This window comes from Diadema antillarum, unplaced genomic scaffold (genome assembly GCF_040938485.1).
Source record: "Diadema antillarum isolate AM-2024a unplaced genomic scaffold, OU_Dant_1.0 scf00000094, whole genome shotgun sequence".
NCBI lineage: Eukaryota > Metazoa > Echinodermata > Echinoidea > Diadematoida > Diadematidae > Diadema > Diadema antillarum.
In genome coordinates this window covers 128,146-149,158 of record NW_027270983.1, presented here as the reverse complement: position 1 = coordinate 149,158, position 21,013 = coordinate 128,146, and the positions used below count along the sequence as shown (strand labels likewise).

Sequence of the window (21,013 nt, the reverse complement as noted above, 5' to 3'; positions counted from 1 at the left end):
CATGTGCCCATTTGTTCCCAGATGAAGCATGTGAAGTAGAAGTTGTGTGTGTGTGTTTTCATAAACAGCTCCAACTTGGGGTACTGTCGTGTTTCACCCTAGGCAACCGAGGATACATTTTACACCAGGCATACGCCCATTTGTTCTGAGTACATTGTATTTGAAACAAATGAAAAAGCACCCTCTTAAGGCCTTTCTGCATATTTAGAACCTGCATGTACGCGAATACTTAACACTATTCAAACGGGAAGATTTGAATTTTTTACATGGCCTTGATTGTCGTGTACAAAATGCACCAATACACTTCTTGAAGCACATTTCTTTTTTTACCAACTTAAAGGGACTGTACAGTGCTGGTTGAGGTGGGGATTCATGTTTTGAGCATTCCTTATAGTGAGATAATGAGAAACCTCTTATGAAATATGAAAGAGCATGTAATTTTAAGAAGGATTCAACGTTTATTTGATGAAAATTGTTTTCAAGTGACTGAGATATCCAAAAAGTGATAATAATAAAAGGTGACAGGCCATGCCTTTTATGAGGATCTCTTTGTTTTGGATATCTCAGCCATTTCAAAACCGATTTTCATCAAATAAACTTTAAATACCCCTTAGAATTGCATGCTCTTTGACATCTAATAGAGTGGTTTCTGAATATCTCACAAAAAAGTTAAAAGCTAACTCATCATCTCGGCCAGAACTGCACACACCCTTTAAATGAATTTAAATATTTTTTTATGGTTTTCAATTTCAATTATTCTACGCATCAGAAGAAAGAAAAATAACATTTGTGAAACAAAAGAAAAAGGAATATGCTTGGTTACCTTGAGGAACCAATCATATCCCCAGTTGAAGCATCTTACAAGAATCTCCTGCACCCCAAGCAACCATTTTCTAACCTTGTGAATTCTTTGACAACTGTTCTAGTAATGAGTCTCCACACAACTAATCACTATGCACTCTGCAGTATGTTTTATTTCAAAATCATTGCATAACATAAACTCATGTGTACAGTTCATATAACACTTGACAAACAAAACGCATAAGCAATCTTTACAGCAAGAGCCCTTATCTAAACTCTAAAAAAAAAAAAAAATCACATGCAAGGTACTTTCAAATTAACATTTTATCATTACGCAAAATACATAATACTTTGCCTTTTAAAAATTGTGTCAGTGTGCAGTAGAAAGCACAGTATGTGTGCAGTAACTCTCACTCCCATGTCCTTGCATGAGGGAAAAACTGTTATGTACAGGGGAGGAAACATAGAGACTTGAAATTTAGACTTGATTTCAGTGAAAACTACTATGAAGTTGGAATAGCTGACCAGATATAGTCAAACGCTGCATCACATTTTTCTCTGTAAGAAAGGCCTCTATTTTGTTATCTGTGCATGAACATAACTCTTACATAAAAATCCATAAATAGAATCTTTTGGTCCTTTTTCATAAAATATTTTGGACCATTTTAATCAGTGACCAGCAGGTTACAATTACATTGTGTGCAATTCCTGTTTCATGGCTCATGGTCATATACACAAAGCGTATCAACGAAACGGTAAATGGTGATGAACGGCAATTAAAGGTGTTGCAATTATTGGCCTTGTATGATGGTGCAGCTATGACATCGTCATGTCAAACGACCAGCATTCCAAAAAGCTCTTAACCTATATTATACATGTACATGTTCTTCTATTCTGTAATTTCAAATAAATACCCATCGATTACACGCACTAATGCAGGATTAACTCCTGTGACAATTACTTTAGTAATTTCTACTGACATTACAAAAGAAGGGATCTAGGGCAATTACCCCAGACCCTTCCCCTGGCCCTAGTCCTAATCCTAATCCTGAACCTAATCCTAACCCTAACCCTAATCTTTACTCTAACCTTACCACTAACCAGTGTGTAGCTGGGGGGCAATTGCCCTCTGGGGATAATTGCCCGGATACACAAAAGAAGCTTATTATAATTAGATATGACTATGCCCTACTCTTTATAACATGTACTGCCCATGATTTTATGTCCATCAATCCCTGTGTGATTCTATGCAATAAGATACAGCACATGTATGTCATCGCTGGGGTAACAAAACGTTGTATCTGAAATTTTGGTGAAAATGACTTTTTCGGATTAACGGTCAAATAATGGGTTAAGTGATGTCCTGGCCAAATCCCAACTGTCTTACTCCAAAAATGAAGCCATCACGGCGTGTCAAAGGAAAGACTATCCCATTCGCTACAGTGCTTTGGCCGCCATGTTTTTTGGCTCTCCTGAACATTTGACATTTTGTAGATATGAGGTCTTGTTGCCCCAGTGATGATGTGCTTTTGTACCACTCACATTTCTCAAAAACATACTTCACGCAGTGAAGAAATGGCAATGTTTACTACTAGACAAGGAATTCCACTTCTTGAAACGGACCAAAGAACAGCATGACAAAATGCATTCTAGACTATCTCTTCATGGATATGGAAAGATGTGTGTGTCTGTTCACAGGTGTACATCAGATGCACAAATACATGACCCTGCACATTATGGGAATGTAATGGCCTGTTAATTAATACATGTACAATCCATGCATTCAATGGAGAGCATACTTGTTATGAACGAGGAATATTCAGAGAGACAGTGGCAGTGTGTACTGAATTGATGATGATTACAAACACTGTATGAAACATGTCACACTGTTGTGTGCAGAGGCCATATGTACCTTGGTATACAGTGAGTTTACCTCACAAACACAGTACACGGCATCCCAAGAGCCGGAAAGTCCTAAGCCAGCACTGCTCGTAATTGAGTCTTTAAATGCCTCCAGTAAACATCAGCTAGTAAAAAAGACCCCATATCTTCTGTTTCAGCCATCTGCATATCGAGCACATAAGCATATTATTGACATTAAACAACACAATGAATACAGGACTTCATTACCATGTTTGATCAAGGAGTTACTTATTTCATGCAACTTCAGGAGGAGAAAGTTCACCTGTGGTTGTAAAATTCTCCAGTATTTCTTAATTTTGTAGAAGGACACTTAGGATTTCCAAGCCCCTTTGGGACACAAGTTTGTTTGTCTCCTGCTTAGGCCTATTTGATCAGCTGCTGCACAAAGACCTGGACCACCTTGAAGAAGAGCTGTTCCTTGGCCTCTGTGAAAGCTGCATTCAGGGAGGCCTTGCTCAGGCCCCCTGTTGCTGACCCAGTGGCTAGACGGGCTGACAATCCCCCTGCTGTACCAGGACTAGCATCAGATGGGGACCCAAGCTTACCCCGACGGAAGTATCGCTGCAGGCTTGTCAGGAATGTGTTCTAAATTTGATCGAAGATATGAACAGCACGATATTCAACTTTTCATATACATATACAATAAATGACACTTATCATAAAGTGGTCCATGTTAAAAGATAAACATATATTATTACCGATCAATCATCAATAACATGTGGGACTCAAACAGTCTTGCAAATATATGCTGTAAAGTAAGAAAGCATTTGGATCTCAGTGTCAGTATATAATTGTCAAGAATCAGATACAAATCTATACTAATTTTGTGCATATCATAACTATGAAGCATGGGAAGCTACTATCTCTCAAGACTTGAGACCCAAGTTTTTGCACAGACTTACTGTAGAGTTTATATTTACGTTATGTTATCGTGTATTTTCCCTTTGTCTTTTCATTGCATCGAGCAACTAGAGTAGTAAATCGATTGAAACAGGAGCAACAGATAAACAACATTTCAGAAGTTGTGCTTAGTCTCAATAGCAGAGGAGAGAAAACTTCTACCAGTTCTCACAAATTTCCTCTGGAAGATAAACATTCAAGTACTAGTCAGGCAAAACAGTTCTCACTGAAAAATCTACAACTTGGCACTATCTAAAGATATGGCTGGAATAGTGGCATACCAGTTCTGAGCCCAGTTCTCTCTTCAGTAGCTGTCTGTCTCTAGGAGGAATGGATGGGTCACGAAATATGCGCATCCCTTGAGCCATGATTAGCAGGACTGCATTCTCAAGGACAAACAGCAGCGATGACCTGGGACCACACACAGGAAATAAGTTACATTAAATCTGTCATCATATCAAAGAATTTCATTTACAACTTTCCAGTACATAACTTGGAAAATTGTGCATTCATGTATTAATCATTCTTTTTTTCTCAAGTTTACTACCTTGTTTGTGTTACACACACTGAAATAGTCAGAAATAGCATATTTAACTGTGATATACCCTGTACAAGTTACAAGACGTTTTTATTTAATTCTCTGTTGTTCATGTCCAACTGTGTTTAGAACTTGTGAGGATGATAACGATGATGACGATGACTATGACATTACAAATTGTTGAAGAAAAAAGCACCAGTGATTATCAAAAGGAATATTTTCTGGCCTAACCTTGAAGGAAGAAAGTGTTCAAGACAGAAATATTCATTAAAGCTAGATCCTTAAAACAGTTTGTAAGAAATGACTTAGCAAGCGTGCAACATCTTTATTACCTTTGAATGCCCTTATCAGGTGGGGATGAAGTTTTCTGTTCTGTCACCTTCATCGGCGTTTTGGAGACATCCAGCTGGAAAATATCAAATGATGCTATTTGTGATTACTTTCATGCAGACCCTTATTGAAGAAGGGTGCATTTCTCTTCCATGGTGCAGATTCCACACAGGTTATGTGTTTTATGAATGACAACAAAATGCTTCTTAATCCAAAGGACATCAATTTCCTCTGAAAATCTCGACACCACATTATCACTGATCTAAGCACTCTCTGGAAGTGTGCACATAGTAGCAATATTTAAATTTCTTGTTCAAGGAATTGTTAACGCATGACTACACAAAACAGACAGACGGTGTGATGGAAAATGGTCACAAAATTGGCAGAGCATAATTTCTAGATGATAAATACGTTCTCGGTTGTGTAAGAAATATAGTTAAAGCCTTGTACAAAATGCAGTTAAAACTAGAAGTAACATTCTGCCAAAATTGTTAACAGTATTTCATAAACTTGGAAATAATAAAATCTGAACCTGACAGCTGCACCACGACAACACAAATTTCTTTCGTGTATTTGTAAAATTCTAGGTAGAAAGAGGGCACATGGTGGAAGGATGACTGGAGATGCCAAACACACAACCTTTGACATTCCTTCACTGAGGAGGCATACAGACATAGTCTCATACCTTGGGTAACATCTGCAGGCACCAGTTGATACAGGAGAGAAGTGTTCCAAAGGAAGCTGGAGTTTTTTGGTCCAAGGAGGGTGTGCTGAATCCAAGGCTGTATAACACAGGATACTCTGTCACATCAAGGCTCTGCATATGCATCCATGGGAAAAAGAGACATGGCATAAAATTCTTGATTAGAATGATCTCTGACATTACACATGATTTAAAGCTGAAAACAGTGACCTACACAACATCTATAATACCTGCACACATGAATACAATTTGTAACTTCAGACCATTTACCTTCACACTGTCTTTGAAGCCACACATTTTTCAGTGTCAAATTTCAACAGCATGTTGTTATCATTCACAAAATGATTACCCATCCAGACAACATTTATTTATAAAGTATTGCCTGCCTTAGTTATTGACTAGTTTCCTTTTCAAAATAACACTGAATGAGTGGTTTGCTCTGTTTGTTGGTTGTTGGTTTTTTTACCAGAATTAAAGAACAAATTGCCTACTGTTCAATTATTTCAGAAGTTTGCTATACAAGAAAGACTGAACACATTTTTATGCATGTTGATTCCAGTTGGAAGTCTGGAGAATCATTTTGATATTGGCATTATAAAAAGAAAAAAAATGTCTCCATAGAGAAGTACATAGCGTAATTCTACTTGTCAGCTATGAAGAAACCTGACCTGATTGAGTAGAGTCTCCAGGAGGTCTGGGCTGAAGAGACGGAGAGCAGAAAGGGTGTGGCTCAGGATGGTGACCAGACTGGTGGAAAATCAAACAAACCCTGTCATATTTCCAGTCATGCTTCAAGAGATGACTCATGGTTATGGCATTCATCACTGATAGCATACTTGTGGACTATTCTATCTGTATGACCTGGTTCCATGACATTTGCTCCTGCAACAATTGCTCCCATGAAATATCTGGATGCTAAGCCAAACATAAAACCTTCCCACAAACTTAGCCCTAATCCTAATCCTCACATCAAACTAAACCTTTAACCCTATCACAACCCGAACCCGAACCCAAGTCTTTGGAGAAAATGAGACCAGAGCAATTGTCGCAGGAGCAAGGATCGTGTCACTGTATGAGCTACATTTGGATAATTAAATCAAATATATCACAAAGAGATGAGAAGTTAGAATAACTTCATGCAACGTGAGCCATATAAACTGTATTGTCATCAGCTGGGAATGACAAAGCTGACTGCATAAGTTGTCAGGTGCTGAGAAGGATAAGTATATTACTATCACTGTTGATAGAAATGAAGCTTGATGACCAATCAAATGAGGGATACTAACTCCTGCAGGGGAATGGGTCATAAATCACATACTAGTAGTACAGAGAGGAATATTTCACTGCCATTTACCATAATATAAAGCATGCAACTCTACCAAAAATAAAGCTATGACAGTGAGCAAACTGCATAATGTGTTGACGATAGAGAGTGGTGATACTGGTGGGTGTGGTACCTTGTCTGCACCTGCTGGGTTTGACTGTCCACACTGGAATCCACCTGTTCTGTAGAGATCTGATGCTGGAGAAGGCGACGAGATGTGGAGTGGGTCAGCTGACTCAGCTCTTGGCTCTGACTCAACTCTTTGCCTTTTGTCCTCATCTATGGGAAGGGTGGGGGGGGGGGGGGGGGGGAGGGGGAGGACCAATGACAACCACAAAACACTCAACATTACCAGTCACCATCCACTTAACATTACTACTAATACCATTGTGGTCATTATGTAAAACAAACGGTATGAGTACAAAGTTTGACATTTGGAGCATTTCAGAATTAATCATGTCTAGTCCAGATAGTGTAGTATGAGAGCATCATCTAAACAATTGCACAAAATCTGTTTTTTTTAGTTCAGTAGAACTAGTATGACCCGGGGCCCTTTTCATAAAACTTGTTATTGGAGACAACTGCCACATTTCTATGACAAATTCGCTCTCAGCCAATCAGATGCAAGGATTTCAATAGCTTGTCACAACTATAACAACTTGTCACTGATAACAAGTTTTATGAAATGGGGCCCAGGTGTCTCAAACACTTTAAAGGACAAGTTCACCTTCATAAACATAGGGATTGAGAGAATGTAGCAATATTAGTAGAACACATCATTGAAAGTTTGAGGAAAATCGGACAATCCGTTCAAAAGTTATGAATTTTTGAAGTTTTTGTGCAGTAACCGCTGGATGAGAAGACTACTGCAGTGTGTGAATAACTTAGATGTCAAATGCGTACAACAATATAAGGAAAATATAAAGAGAATTACACAAAATTTCATCTTTTGAAAAAAGTACACATTCGTCCGACTTGTTACCGACAAATGTTATGGGTAATATTATTCCCCCTGCCTTTAGAAAGAGGCAAGTAAAGTGCTCTTTTATTATGCGAAAAAAGTGAAAATATGTTGAATTTTCTTTACATTTTCTTTATACTGTTGTACGCATATGACTCACAAGCTGTAGTAGTCTCCTCATCCAGCGGTTCCAACCCAAAAATTTTAAAAATTCATAACTTTTGCATCGATTGTCCAATTTTCCTCAAACTTTCACTGATGTGTTCTACTAATATTGTTGCATTCTCTCAATCTTTATGTTTATGAAGGTGAACTTGTCCTTTAATATGATTTGAACGATAATGTTCATGTAGATATCTACATGTAAGTAGTATCAATCCTTCAGCAAACAATACACTGAAAGTATGACACATGTACATATAGTGCATGATGGGGAAATAAGTCTCAGATGACAGTGATGTTAAAATCTTGAAAGACTATCTATTTGACTCAAACCTCCATCATGTGCTGCAGCAGTCTGGGTCTGATAAGAAGAGCCACAATGCTCTGAGTTAGCCTGGCCAAGGTCTCCTGCACAGCACCTAGCTCTTTGCTCATGTGGAAACGCCACTGAGGAACATGGTGGGCCAGTTGGTAGATGAGGGTTGTACTGGCCAGCGCCTCTGTCAGGTTCAGAGGACCAGGAAGAAGGTACAGTGACTCCAGGCACTGAACATACATGGGAAGATCAAAAAGACCTTTATTCGACACTGTGTGTATTCACTGCATGTTAGGTTATTACTTCTGCTAAGCTATGATATACACAAGAACTATGTAATGCACTGAAATGAAGGTATGACCTATGATAACTCCTAACTTAAGACTAAAGCTTGATTCATATATTTGACTGGAGCTAAATTACACCTCACAGTTCCTTTGTCATCATCACAAGCAATAATACCCTTATGTCCTTCTACAAATATTTTCACTACACATGCACGAAACTTTACAATTCACATTCGGCCCATTTCTAAATTCCATTGTTTACACAAGAAATGACTTGAGTTTGCCATTCCATTACACTGGCTACTACACATAGCACAGAAGTGATACAGAGACTCCAACCCCAAGCACCTTCTGATCTGGAGATTCTCCCGCCTGAAACCCTTAGCAAACGGGAGACTCCAACTTGATGTGTGCAAAGCGCGAAATTCCCACGGTTCTAGATGCTCTCTGGTGCTATCTAAGGCTTATTTTTTTAACATACGATAGAAATAAGTAAGAAATCCTTTCCAACGGGAGACAAAGAGCCAGGGCGGGAGAAATTAAATCTCAAACGGGAGAACGGGAGATCTTGCAAATGTGGGTTTTCGGCGGGAGATCTCCCGTCGAAAACGGGAGAGTTGGAGTCTCTGGTGATAATCTGATCGCATCATTTTCTAACCTTACCTCCATTATCCGAACACGATGCACTCCAAAGAAGTTGAGAGCATCAGGAAGGAAAGCATGGCTCAGGGTGGCAAGTAAGGTGGTTGTCACGGTAATAGATTCCACATACACATCCAGCCATGTCGTAACATCTGTCTCTTTGTCCTGAAGATGTATAGATAATGGAATATGCCTAATCTTATCCAATCTTGTCAACTACTGATTTCTACATTTGTCAAAGCACAAATGCAGCCAACAAAGATGTTGAAAAGGTTTCAATTTCACATAGCCAGTGCAGCTGGACTATTGAAAATGTAACAACATCAGTATTTTCCCTGTATGTATCCTCTTTTCAAAAGGAGAACTGATGTAAACATAAAACATTCAGAAGCACCATTTAGCAAACCTCTAAATATTTTCAAGGCTTATATCTACATAATGGTACAATGTAGATGCTAGCATAGGAATGCCAAATTGCCACATTTGAACAATGCCTTTAGATATGAAAATAATATGTAAAGATTAAATACATCCTGAACAGGCAAATGACAGCAAAATGCATCTATTGGTTGAAATGCTTAACAGAATTCCCACAGTAAAATATTTCTATGAAGTAGATGATCATGATGGTCAATACACAGCTTTATGCACTGTGTGTGCAGAAATTTGACTATGATGCTTTGAATGAGGTAGAATCTACCAGAACCCAGATCCAAGAACCTTATAAATCTTGTCATATCAGGAGCTAGTAAAACTTCCTAGCTGAATGGTCAACAACAGTTTGAAGGCCATGACTTGGGCATCTATAGTACTAAAATCAAAACTTGTTGTCCCAAAGAAACAACAGACTCTCACCCTGGAGTTTTTCTTCCATGTATTGTGCTGCTTAGAATCGTCTTCGTAGAGCCTGACTAGTGATAGACAGGTATGTTCCACAAAGCCTGTCATACGCACAGCTTCAGCTGCCTGTTGGCAAAGACATTCATTACCAAGAGATTCAAAAAGTTTGTGGGATACCAGAACATCTAGGCCTGTTTTCATATAAAGTTAAGAGCAACACCAATAACACTTGCGTAGTAAACCATGCAGGAAACACAAGCGCATGAGAGATATAGGATATACATAGCCAGCTGGGTTGTTTCAATTTATTTACTTGATTATTTATCAAATGATGAAGGTCTACAGGACAAAAGCAACAGATAAAAACAAAGTATGTTGTCATAATGTATTGCAACAACACACAAAGACAGGGTAGAAGTTTAAGACTTCCGTTTCTTTTGTCAAATGTTAGGGCACTATTAAAGTTCTCTCCCACTGAAAACTGTATATAACTGACTACAAAACAACAATTGGGGGTAATGATATATTCAGTCTTAAAAAACAAGTTATATTTTCTATAACTTCATGCAATTCACTAGTTGTGTTCTTGGTTGATGATGATACACAGTACTGCTATGGCTCTCTGGAACTAATTATCATCACACCCCTCATTCCTCATTCAGGTTTTTGGTATTGCATCCCATTAAGTGATAAATTACAAGTGAATAAGCTATATGACAAAGAGCAGGCTAATTGTTATTTGTGTATATACAGTGTATCTTGTATGTAACGCTGGTGGAAGGCACATTTCAAAATTCATATCTGTGGACAATAAAACATTCAATTAAATTCAACTGCAAATACCTGATGTACAGCAGCCAAGTCTTTCAGGAGAGTCATCACTGCCTCTACATAGTGTAATCCCTTCTGGCTCTGAGAGATAAGAGACGAGAGTTATTCCAAATAAAATTATATTACGTATGACATTATGCAGATTATGGAATGAGGAACACGCTTTTCGTCGGAAAATGAAATTATATCCTTAGAATAGAGAACAAATAAATCAAAATCAACGAATCAATATTGACATCAAATTCACACACCTAATTAGCGTTTCTTGGGCATAACCACCATCTTTTATGATTAAAATCTTTGCTATAATCACTGGCTACATTGAATATCAAACATCTGTTATACCACCCATTTCATTATCTTCTTTTGTCCAGTCTTACACCTCTCTCTCTCTCTGTCTCTCCTCCTTGAACTTGACCTCCACATCCTTTTCAGTCTCCCTCTCATCATCATAATTATTATCATCTTCATTTTCTCAGTAAACCTCCTTTTTCAAATCATCATCATCTTTAATAACATCTCAAGATGCATAATCATGAAAACCAGTGCAAGAAGTAACTTTATATTCCCCTTTTCATCTGTTCACCCTGCTGCTCTTCCACATTACATGAACCTTTCCTTTCTCATTATCATCACCATCACCATGGTAACATCGGGGCCATCCTCCATCTCCTTTGAACCATCAACCAACCTGTAAGCATGCCTGTAGGGTACTGAGAAGGAGAGAGACCACGCTGTGTTCCCTGAGAAGTGGCATCCATTTCTGTGTTTGTTCAAACTGCACTAGAAGAAGTTCATCCAGGATGTAGGCAGCTACAACGGGCAGCTCGATCTGGGGCTGGGAGGTCATTAGCCACAATCATATCACAATATGTCTCTCTGCCCAATCTTGGGACATCACATCTACTTTCTCGCAATGACATGTGTTAATTCTTGACTATTAGTTCCCAGAATATGACTGCATTGGACTGACACAATTATCACATGCTTTGAATGAAATATGGCAGCCTCACATTCGCAAGAAAATTTGCAACATCATTATCTTGAAATATCTATAATCGCTAAAGGCACAACTGGGAATATAACAATCAAAGACAAATCACCATAAGGTTGAGAGAGGGTAATAGGTGGCATGCATTTCATGCTACTACCTTTTTCCTTTCAATAACAACTTCTACTGTTCTGGAAGAAGCTAAACAGATACAAAGGACTTTCAGAGCTGTCAGCTGACACAACACAAAGCATTGATTTTCTGGTCAAAACTTTATGCAATGCCTTTCTGACAGCAGCATTACAGCACAGACTTTAAAGGGTGTGTACAGTTCTGGTCAAGGTGAGGATTTAGCTTTTAACATTTTGCGAGATATTCAGAAACCACTCTATGAGATGTCACAGAGCATGCAATTCTTACTGGTATCAAAAGTTTATTTGATGAAAATCGGTTTTGAAATGGCTGAGATATCCAAAACCAAGGTGAAACAAAAAGATCCTAATAAAAGGCGTGGCCTGTAGCCTTTTATTATTATCACTTTTTGGGATATTTCAGCCATTTGAAAACCAATTTTCATCAAATAAACGTTGAATCCTTCTTAAAATTACATGTTCTTTCATATTTCATAAGACATTTGTCATTATCTCACTGAGGAATGTTCAAAACATGAATCCCCACCTAAACCAGTGCTGTACAGTCCCTGTACAGGATATCAACATTAAGCAGTCAGTACAACGATGTACACTCACTAGTGAACAGTTCTAACAAAATAGAAACTTCTGCAAAACTCATCACAGTAAAGAAATAAGAAAACAGGGCAACACATCATGTACTGTATGTAAAATTTTCATTCCCATCTTCGTTCCTTGATGCTACATATGCTGACTCTGCTAGATATTGAATTTGAAGATGCTATATTTGATTGAATGTACATGTAGATGATGATAAATAAATGCCACTATCTTTAGTTTTCCAACTGTATTTCCCCTGATCTTACTATAGACATTCTTTTTTTATATTAGTTTCTACAAACCTTTATGGACGGAATTTCTGTGACTTTTTTGGCAATGTCAGTCCCAGTGCTTTGGTCTGGAATCACTGAGCTGTCCAGGTCATCCATGACAATGTCTATGCTGCCTGCTTGGGGAGGAGGTTGCTGGACAGGAGGGGATGATGGAGTATGGTAAGCCCTGCTGTGTTGAAGAGCTACACAGATTGGTGGCAACAGCCTCTCAAATAGAGGCAAGTCAAGACCTGCAAGAGGACAAATATTTGACATCTTCAGTTGCACTCATCTATGCCAAATTACTGTGTCACAGGAAGGAAAGGAGACATTGACTAGCAATCACCTCAATGTATTGAGTATCTTCTTTTCTATGAGGCTACACATAGCAAATCAAAAGATGTGGCACCATCAAAATCAAAGAGGCTTCAGCACTGTCAGGTTTCATTTGCCTTTGAGACTGCAGACTGTATTCGTAGTTTGAACCCACACATGATAGAAAGAATCCATAGAGTACTAACTATTGAAGGGAAGTTCAATGTTTTGGTATGTAATGATTCACTCATTGTTTGAAAGAGGACAGAAAACATACATGACAGTTGTCCCCAAAGCTGATTACAATGAATCCTTGTTTTGTTTTGTACAAAAGTAATGAAGCTAACATCCACAGTCACCTGGAATGAAGCACAACATACAAAAATGAAAGCACGCATGAAACTCATCAATCCTTTTTTTTTTTTTCTGTGGGTTGCGACCACATACAATTTACCCATACAAATCAAGATGAAACCACACCTGTTCAGACCTTCACTTGCATGATAGTATAATCAACACATGCACCAGGTAGCTCTTTGTCAAATATGTCCAAAGAGTGAGCGATACTGGCTGTAGCAACCCACCTTGTTTATCCCTGGCTTGCCCCTGGCGACGGTGGCGGAGGATGGCACAAAGGGCACCCATCGTGGTTGCTTGGCAACGAGCCAAGAGGGGTGTGTCCTCTGAATCAAGAATAGCCTCAAGTGTATCCACCAGCAGCTTGACCTTTGACCATTGATCACTGAGATTGCTACAAGGTAAGAAGAAAGCAGCAACAAATTATAAATAACAACAACATCTTTATAAACACCACATTCAATTCGATACAGTCTGCATATTTGCATGACTTTGATCATGAAAATAAATTAGCGAAAGCACTGCCCACCTGGTCCACTTGTTGATGAGGGTGAGGTAGATGGAGGAGAGGAGGGCCAGGGCCTTGGCATTGAAGATGGACTCTAGACTGCAAGCCTGCTTGTGGATTGCTGCTACTAGATCATTGAGGATGGTGGATCTCACAGCTGAATCAGTGATGGTCAGTGATGAGTACTAATTGAAACAAAATCACAAAAAGGGGGATGGAAATGATGGTTATTGTTGCATGGAAATTTACTCTGAAAGAAAAAATAGAATTACCTCTCATTATAGAAGTGAAGAAGTGAGATAAAAGCAGCATTTTGTAAAAAGCTATGGAATATATTGGACTAATAACAGGAATCCTGAGAAAATTGCCAGATGTGTGATATGCATTATAAACTTACTGGCACTTCAATATGATGCCACTGTTCATTAGGTGGACCTCGCACACTTACGTGTACTTCTCACAGGGTAAAAATATTAAGTTACAACATAACTTAAACAGAACCATGAAGACATGGTTCCATGACAGAACTACAAATCGAGACATTTCATATACAAAAGAAACGCTGGGGTCTGATTTGATGACAAAACAGTCACATGCATAAGATACAACTGTACCTCACCCTTTTTTTGTCCCCAGTGGCACTTTAACATACAATGTACCTGACTCTTTTACTAACTTCAATCTCTTGGGCGATGCAGTCACTCTCTTATTTCTTTCAAGAATTACTCTTGTGGCAACTTGTTTCTAATCTCCAACATGTGCACAAATGTCTTAATGTTTGATATACGCTGTAGGTAAGTCACATGATGTACAGAATATACATAAAAGGAGGATTGACTGTATACATTACTCGGATGTACAGCTTACATTAGTCGATGCAGCAACAACCAGGATGGTCCTCCAAGCTTGTAGTAACACCAGTCCCTCGTGCTCCCGCAACATGTATTCCTCTATGTCCACACTGGATGGTGAATATGCTGACAGCACCTCCACCACAAACTAAGGTTGAAAAAGAAATAGTAATTCCTAGTATTTAAAAGAAAAGAAGCAAATTGTGCCTTTGGGCATTTGGTGAATATGGGCTAGAGATCTTGTGACATGTCCATTTCTAGCAGTCAATCATGTCACATGAGTAAAGATAGAATGTGCAGCATGAAATTTTATTTAATCAATTATCTTGCTACACTTGAATTGCTTGACTAAATTCATTGCAGTCAGAGAAACAAAAGAAGTTGACAACCAATAATCTACCAGCCTCATTCTTTCAAATACTCAAAAATACTGTTTAAATGTCGTTCCTCCTGTATAAAAATGTCATTAAAGAGATCAATGTGCCAAGGACCCACCATATTAACTGCAGTAACTTCAATTATCATTCAAATACCTTTGACCAAGACTGAAATCTCTTCTTTTCATCAATTTTCTTGAGGACATCCTTGAGTTCAGCCGGGATATCTGACCTGGAATGGAAAAGAAGGTAGATTGGACATTTGGAAAATAAATATTTACTACAATGATATAATAGCAAAGTCACAGTTGGAACCCCACTTTAAAACCCATCGTCAGTATAGCTTGACCATGATCATCATCAAATCACACTGATTAAATGTTGTCAATTACTCTTTAAATGAAAGGTAAGTTGTGATTTCTCAACTCACTTTAATCATTGTTCCCTAACCACGGCTTTTCAATCACATTACGAATATTACCACATCAATCTTATCTTTCAAATCTAATCAAGTTGATCCCTGAAATCTAAGTGGCAAATTATTATGTCAGGCCATACCTGCTTCAGAATAGAATAAATTTCCAAGGGAATTTAAGTCAGGTATAACATATAAGACAAAACTCTGACATATATATTCTTCTTTTTTTTATATGTTTGTTTTAAAAGGTGGTGGGACACATTGGATAAATTGGTAACAAAATCATTAGAACACTTGTCAGAAAAAATTAGAATGCTATAAAAATTGTATGTATGTATGTATGTATCATTATTATTATCATTATGAGAACACAATTGACAAATCATCTTCTATTTAGTTGTATGTACTTCACAGTGGATTCATACTGACAGTGACTGAACTATAGCCAGCAGAGATCAGAGAGAGAGAGAAAAAAATATCCCTACCACTACCCACAAGCCCTACCAGTATATTCTATTACCACACAACACAACTTGCCACAAACTTACTTTGCAGACAGGAAACATTCCAAGGCAAGGATCTTGAGGGCATGAGCTCTCATTTTGACCAGAGAACTTGTGACCTACAATAAATTGGACAGAAAAATAATTTACAAATCCAGAGGACAATGCATCTTTCCACTGCGTGCACTGTCATTTTCCATGGACAAATCTATGTCAGTCTGCATTCTTCTTGGTAATTTACAACTCTTGGAATAATAATTGACTCTGCATAAGCATCTGATTATCACAGCAACATTTCACAGTTTTTTTTTTCTTTTTTGACTTGCAATGTAGTCATAAACATTGGATAAAGACTGTGGATTAATGAGGACTCATGAATTTGAAGAATGTGGGAGGCATGTACAATTTCATCATCATATTCATCACAAATTCAGAATTATGTCTGTGGACAAATCCATTGCACTACATAGTCTATAGATTACGCACAAGAAAAAAAAAAGCAAACCACCCTACCATTACACATAAAAGAACACAAATAATAACTGTTATAAAGATAAAACACACAAGCAGCATCATGTCTGGAAATAGCATCGCTCTGAATATTCCACATGGCAAAATGCTACAAAAGCAAAATATTTGTACATTTACAAAGTCCATACAAGAGACACTTTCAGAAACAAGAAACATACTCCAATACAGTTAAAACAGACTGAAATTTCATATAAAGTCTCAACATCTAAGCATACATCTTACTTAAAGGATCTGCAGGAGCACAAATATGACATACCGTGGACTCTGGCTTTGGAGTAGGAGGATCTTGGAACAGAGGTGCTGCAACATTACTCCAGAATTTTGGTCTGAAACAGAAGATAAAATATGATTATTTGTGCAGAGCAATATCAGTGGACAAAAAGGGGTAAGGCAACAATCTACGGAGACAGGGGAAGAGAAAGAAAAATGTTTTGTATCATAAATATGTAGAAGAGCAAAGTTTTAAAAGCAGGAACTTTTTTTGCCCCATTTGAGAATTGAGAACATTGAGTCTTTAAGATAATACCATTACTCTACAACTTGTTCAAACTTGATTTCATTCAGAAATTTGTCAATAACTACTTTTGTAAGTAAGGATGCTAGACTAGACTTGGGTTCATACCTGTACTGAACACCACATGTGTGCTGCCACTTGTATCTCTTCACAACATTCAATTAGCAGTATGACTTGTAACCATGTGTATGTAGTTCTGGTTGAATTTCCTACCTGTTTCGTAGAGTGCTGAGAGCTGTCTCTCTGTGGTCCTGCCATAGAGCCTGAAGGAAGCCCAGAGCAGCACAGTGAAGGTCTGGAGGTGAGTGTGTGGTACCCTGTGAAGCAGAAAAAAATCAAAAACTTTGAAGAGTTATGTTCTATCTCATCTTACTAGCCTGTCAACAAGTTGTCAAACAGCATTTCAAAGTTTAGCTTTTATTTGTAATTTCCTGATAAAAGTTATGCTAACAGCTGGGAGAAAAGGCAAAACTCAAACTTAAAAGGTAAAGATCTTAAGGGATAAGTAATGAATATAAGGAGTCATATAAAGTTTTAACGAAGAGCATGCCAAACATAATTCTCCAAAGTCCTACATTTTCCCCGTAGAGTCTGTGATTAGCTTTGAAGGGATTTTTTTTTTTTTTGTCTTTCATTACTTTTACAAAACATTACATAACAGTTTTTTTGAATGCTATAAAACATAGACATGTCAATAAAATACCAGCATACTTAAGTACTTACTTATAACATCAAAAAAAAAAAATAGAGGTAGATTCTAGACAATAATTTGCTATCTTGTTTGAATGCATATGATGCAACTGTAACTGATACAGCTTGGGGGTGAGTGAAGGTGTCCATCACAATACCTACATAGTAGGTAGCATAGCATGATGGACTGAAGGGCAATCAGAACAATTGTAGAGTTTACCAACTCCTCGCTATTAGGCCTCTTCGCCATTATCCACTTTCAACTATTGCTATGAAGGCAGTACTTTCTCAATATTCATCAAAAGGTGCAATGAAATGATACAAAATATGAAAATGACATTAATTCAGAAGTGTCTGTTACAGACTCTTATTCTCACCTGTTTTGTTTCATCCAAAATTTCCAAAACTGCATGAAGACAGCTGTTTTTACCCAGCTCCAGGTCCTGATAAATAAAAAATGGGTGTTTATAGATTCAATTTAAAAAAAAAAGAAGAAGCAGCTTAACATTTTAAGTTTGGTTTATCTCAGTGTCTCAAATTGTGCTTTATTTGATAAGAGAATAATTTAGCAAACAATGAACCACATTGACACATAACAGGTCAGCATGCAAAGTGAAAAGTCTCATAAGTATGACTGTTGTAATATCATCCCGTATCTAAACATTAAGGAAGTGATTGAAATTACAATTTGATAAATACATAATAAACTTTACATTCTCAAATTGATTGAATAGGAATATCTAATGTGTAGACATATACAGAGAAGGAAAAACTGATTGTCTTTTCACAAACCTACATGAATACAATGAAGAGAATTAATATATTCAATGATTCATGTTTATTGAAGGACTCCTAAAATGCACCACTTGCACCCTAAACAATGGGTTTTCTGAAATCATGAGTCACCCTGTCATGCAATCAGTGGAGAGTTCATCATCAATCCATCAATCTTTCTAATATCAATCAATCAGTCAATTGAATTGCTCTCCCTCTGTCATACTGTAAAACCAAAAATGTTCGCATGCATTTCAATTTCTTGAATATTGCAAGAGCCAAGATTCACAAAATCAAAATGTACGCAACAGTTCTTGTTTACACTATATGCATTGAATGCCGGTGGCAATTCACAAAAATTTAATGCTACAAAAAAATCTTGCTCTACTGCATGTCGCCCCCCAAAATATAATAGGATCTCTGCATTGATAACATTTCATATGATTAAACTGTCACAATGCTGTGCAGGGTCTAAAAATACATCATCTTACCTATATCTAGCAGAAAACCCCATTCAATTTGGTTAAGTGTTCATTGAGAAATGCGGATTGATGTAAATCATGTCATGGGTCCGTTTCTTCCAAGTTTCACACTCGGATGCTCTTGGACCTGCATATTAATGTGTGAACACAATGGACATAACTTGGAGGGAAGGCATTCCTGACATGCTCTACAAAGATCCCCATTTCTCTTTGACCACTAAAGCAAATCGGATCGGGTTTTCTGTAAGATGTGGGTAATAAGTTATAGTTTAATGCTCTGAAATTGTATTTGGATTGATTTACTACTTTTAAAGTTATCGCTACAGAGAGTCCCAATGTAATTTTTTTTTTTTGACATACAGTACAGTATGATTTTGTGATGAATGAGTTAGATCAAAGTGTATCTATCAAGCAGACCTGTTCCTTGTTTGGACTCTTCTTCTTCTCCTCCTCCTTGTCTGTTTTCTTGCTAGATTTCTTGGGTTGCAGGTCTAGGAACAGTTCACTGAAGCCAGGCTGTGTCTCAGCAGAGACTGCGAGAAGTGCCAGAATGCCAACCTTCAATCGGATGTCCTGAAATGAGTGCAAACAAATCAAGTTCAATATCAAACACTACATCTTTTGATTCTTTTCCTTTCAATCACACAATAGTCGTAATAGGGCAATATGAATTCTCGCTATCGCCAATGACGTAAAAAGTACCCGGATGTTGATTTAAGCGTCATTTACGGCGCATTATGGGATAGTCCGGTAGCAAAGTCACTTCTGTTCGTACGCGCGTGATATGTGACTAATGCTATTTACACACACAACCGACTGTATTCTATGTGTACTTCCTGTTTTCTCGACTTGAATTACAGCTTTAATATGATTTGAAATTTCTCCATTCTTAAGAAATTGCTGTTAATACGACTATTGGTTGTTGCTGCGAAGCTGCCATGTGTTGTTCGCACGACAATAAATGAAAAAAATCTGCAGAAATAGAACCCTTACTGGCATGCGAGACGTGACGTGGCCGCGTGGGTGAAGTTTGCGGGTGACTCCACAGCGCAGTACGTGCACGCGCGACTTACTAGTACATGTAGTGGTAGTAGGCCTAGTGCCTACGTATTGACTTGGAAGAAGTTGCTTCGGAGACAGGATAAGTTCGACATCACGGTTCGTTCCCGATTGTGTTCGCGACATTTCGACAGAGAACAAATAAAAAAAAGATGGGCATTCCATGACGATATCCAGGTGGGTGAATATTTTCCAGCATATTTTCAGCGTATGCAGAGATGACTGATCTGTGATGTGCACATCGATCGCATGATCAAGCAGTACGCTGTACCGGTATGTGTTAGCTTATGCGCTGCGTGCAGTGGTGCATGCTAATGCAAGGCCGGCCGCCGGCCTAGGGCAATGTATGCGGGGACTACATGTGTACGAGTATGACAGGCCTGGCCACTCGCTGGCTCGGGCGGTACAGCCGCCTATATACTGTACTAGTATCCGTGGTCGGCGCGGCGCTATAGGTAAGGTACACGTACGCGCACGCTAGCACTGTGCAAATAATGCCCCGCGCCGGAAGTGCCCTTGCTACGAAGTGCACTAAATCTTGACGAAAAAACCACATCTGGGTACTTTTTACGTCATTGGCGATAGTGAGAATTATGATTATGCAGAAATGAGCTCTCGTCTCTTCCACCATTGACTTTGATGGACTTGAAGAGAAGCATGGGATGAAGTTCCAATCCCAGCTTCTGTTACAAATACCTTTCAGTTCATTTGCATCTGTACTAGATCAGACACAAGTCAGGCAAAGTTTTCTGATCATTGGCTAATCCTTCATGTCTTCATATAAAATTGTCAGGTCATTATGACTGTTTTGACTGTTTGTGCTGAAATTAATATTAGAGTATTGCATGCATATGAAAGCACAGTACAGCCACTTACTGTGTTCCTAAATATGATAAAGAGTTTCATGTACTTGAATTAGCACAGAGCCACATCTTTGAATATTCCTCACCTCAGAATGTGTTTGAAGGCGGTACAGAAAAGCATTTCGGAAGGCTGGAGCCTGGTTCCCAAGACATCCAAACAACGACATTGGAGCCACCTGGAGTGGGGTGGGAGTCAAGGAAGGGTAAAAGCAAAAATCA

The 21,013-nt window shown here is 38.2% G+C and overlaps 1 protein-coding gene across 1 annotated transcript in view; it reads right to left on the bottom strand.

Moving 5' to 3' along the window:
- Nucleotides 1-2,718: 2,718 nt before the first annotated feature.
- LOC139718397 (nucleoporin NUP188-like) overlaps nt 2,719-21,013 on the bottom strand; it is a 67,400-nt gene continuing 49,105 nt past the window's right edge. Inside the window, exons 29-50 of the mRNA XM_071629869.1 lie at nt 20,881-20,970; nt 19,290-19,445; nt 17,994-18,059; nt 17,140-17,243; nt 16,669-16,738; nt 15,927-16,000; nt 15,117-15,192; nt 14,600-14,731; nt 13,754-13,917; nt 13,452-13,618; nt 12,583-12,803; nt 11,250-11,396; nt 10,571-10,639; nt 9,743-9,853; nt 8,909-9,052; nt 7,976-8,188; nt 6,653-6,798; nt 5,864-5,942; nt 5,178-5,309; nt 4,495-4,568; nt 3,906-4,035; nt 2,719-3,309 (exon numbers count right to left, since the gene is read on the bottom strand). Coding sequence (XP_071485970.1) covers nt 3,088-3,309; nt 3,906-4,035; nt 4,495-4,568; nt 5,178-5,309; nt 5,864-5,942; nt 6,653-6,798; nt 7,976-8,188; nt 8,909-9,052; nt 9,743-9,853; nt 10,571-10,639; nt 11,250-11,396; nt 12,583-12,803; nt 13,452-13,618; nt 13,754-13,917; nt 14,600-14,731; nt 15,117-15,192; nt 15,927-16,000; nt 16,669-16,738; nt 17,140-17,243; nt 17,994-18,059; nt 19,290-19,445; nt 20,881-20,970 — 2,787 coding nt within the window. The 3' untranslated portion in view covers nt 2,719-3,087. The remainder of the gene's footprint in view (nt 3,310-3,905; nt 4,036-4,494; nt 4,569-5,177; nt 5,310-5,863; nt 5,943-6,652; nt 6,799-7,975; nt 8,189-8,908; nt 9,053-9,742; nt 9,854-10,570; nt 10,640-11,249; nt 11,397-12,582; nt 12,804-13,451; nt 13,619-13,753; nt 13,918-14,599; nt 14,732-15,116; nt 15,193-15,926; nt 16,001-16,668; nt 16,739-17,139; nt 17,244-17,993; nt 18,060-19,289; nt 19,446-20,880; nt 20,971-21,013) is intronic.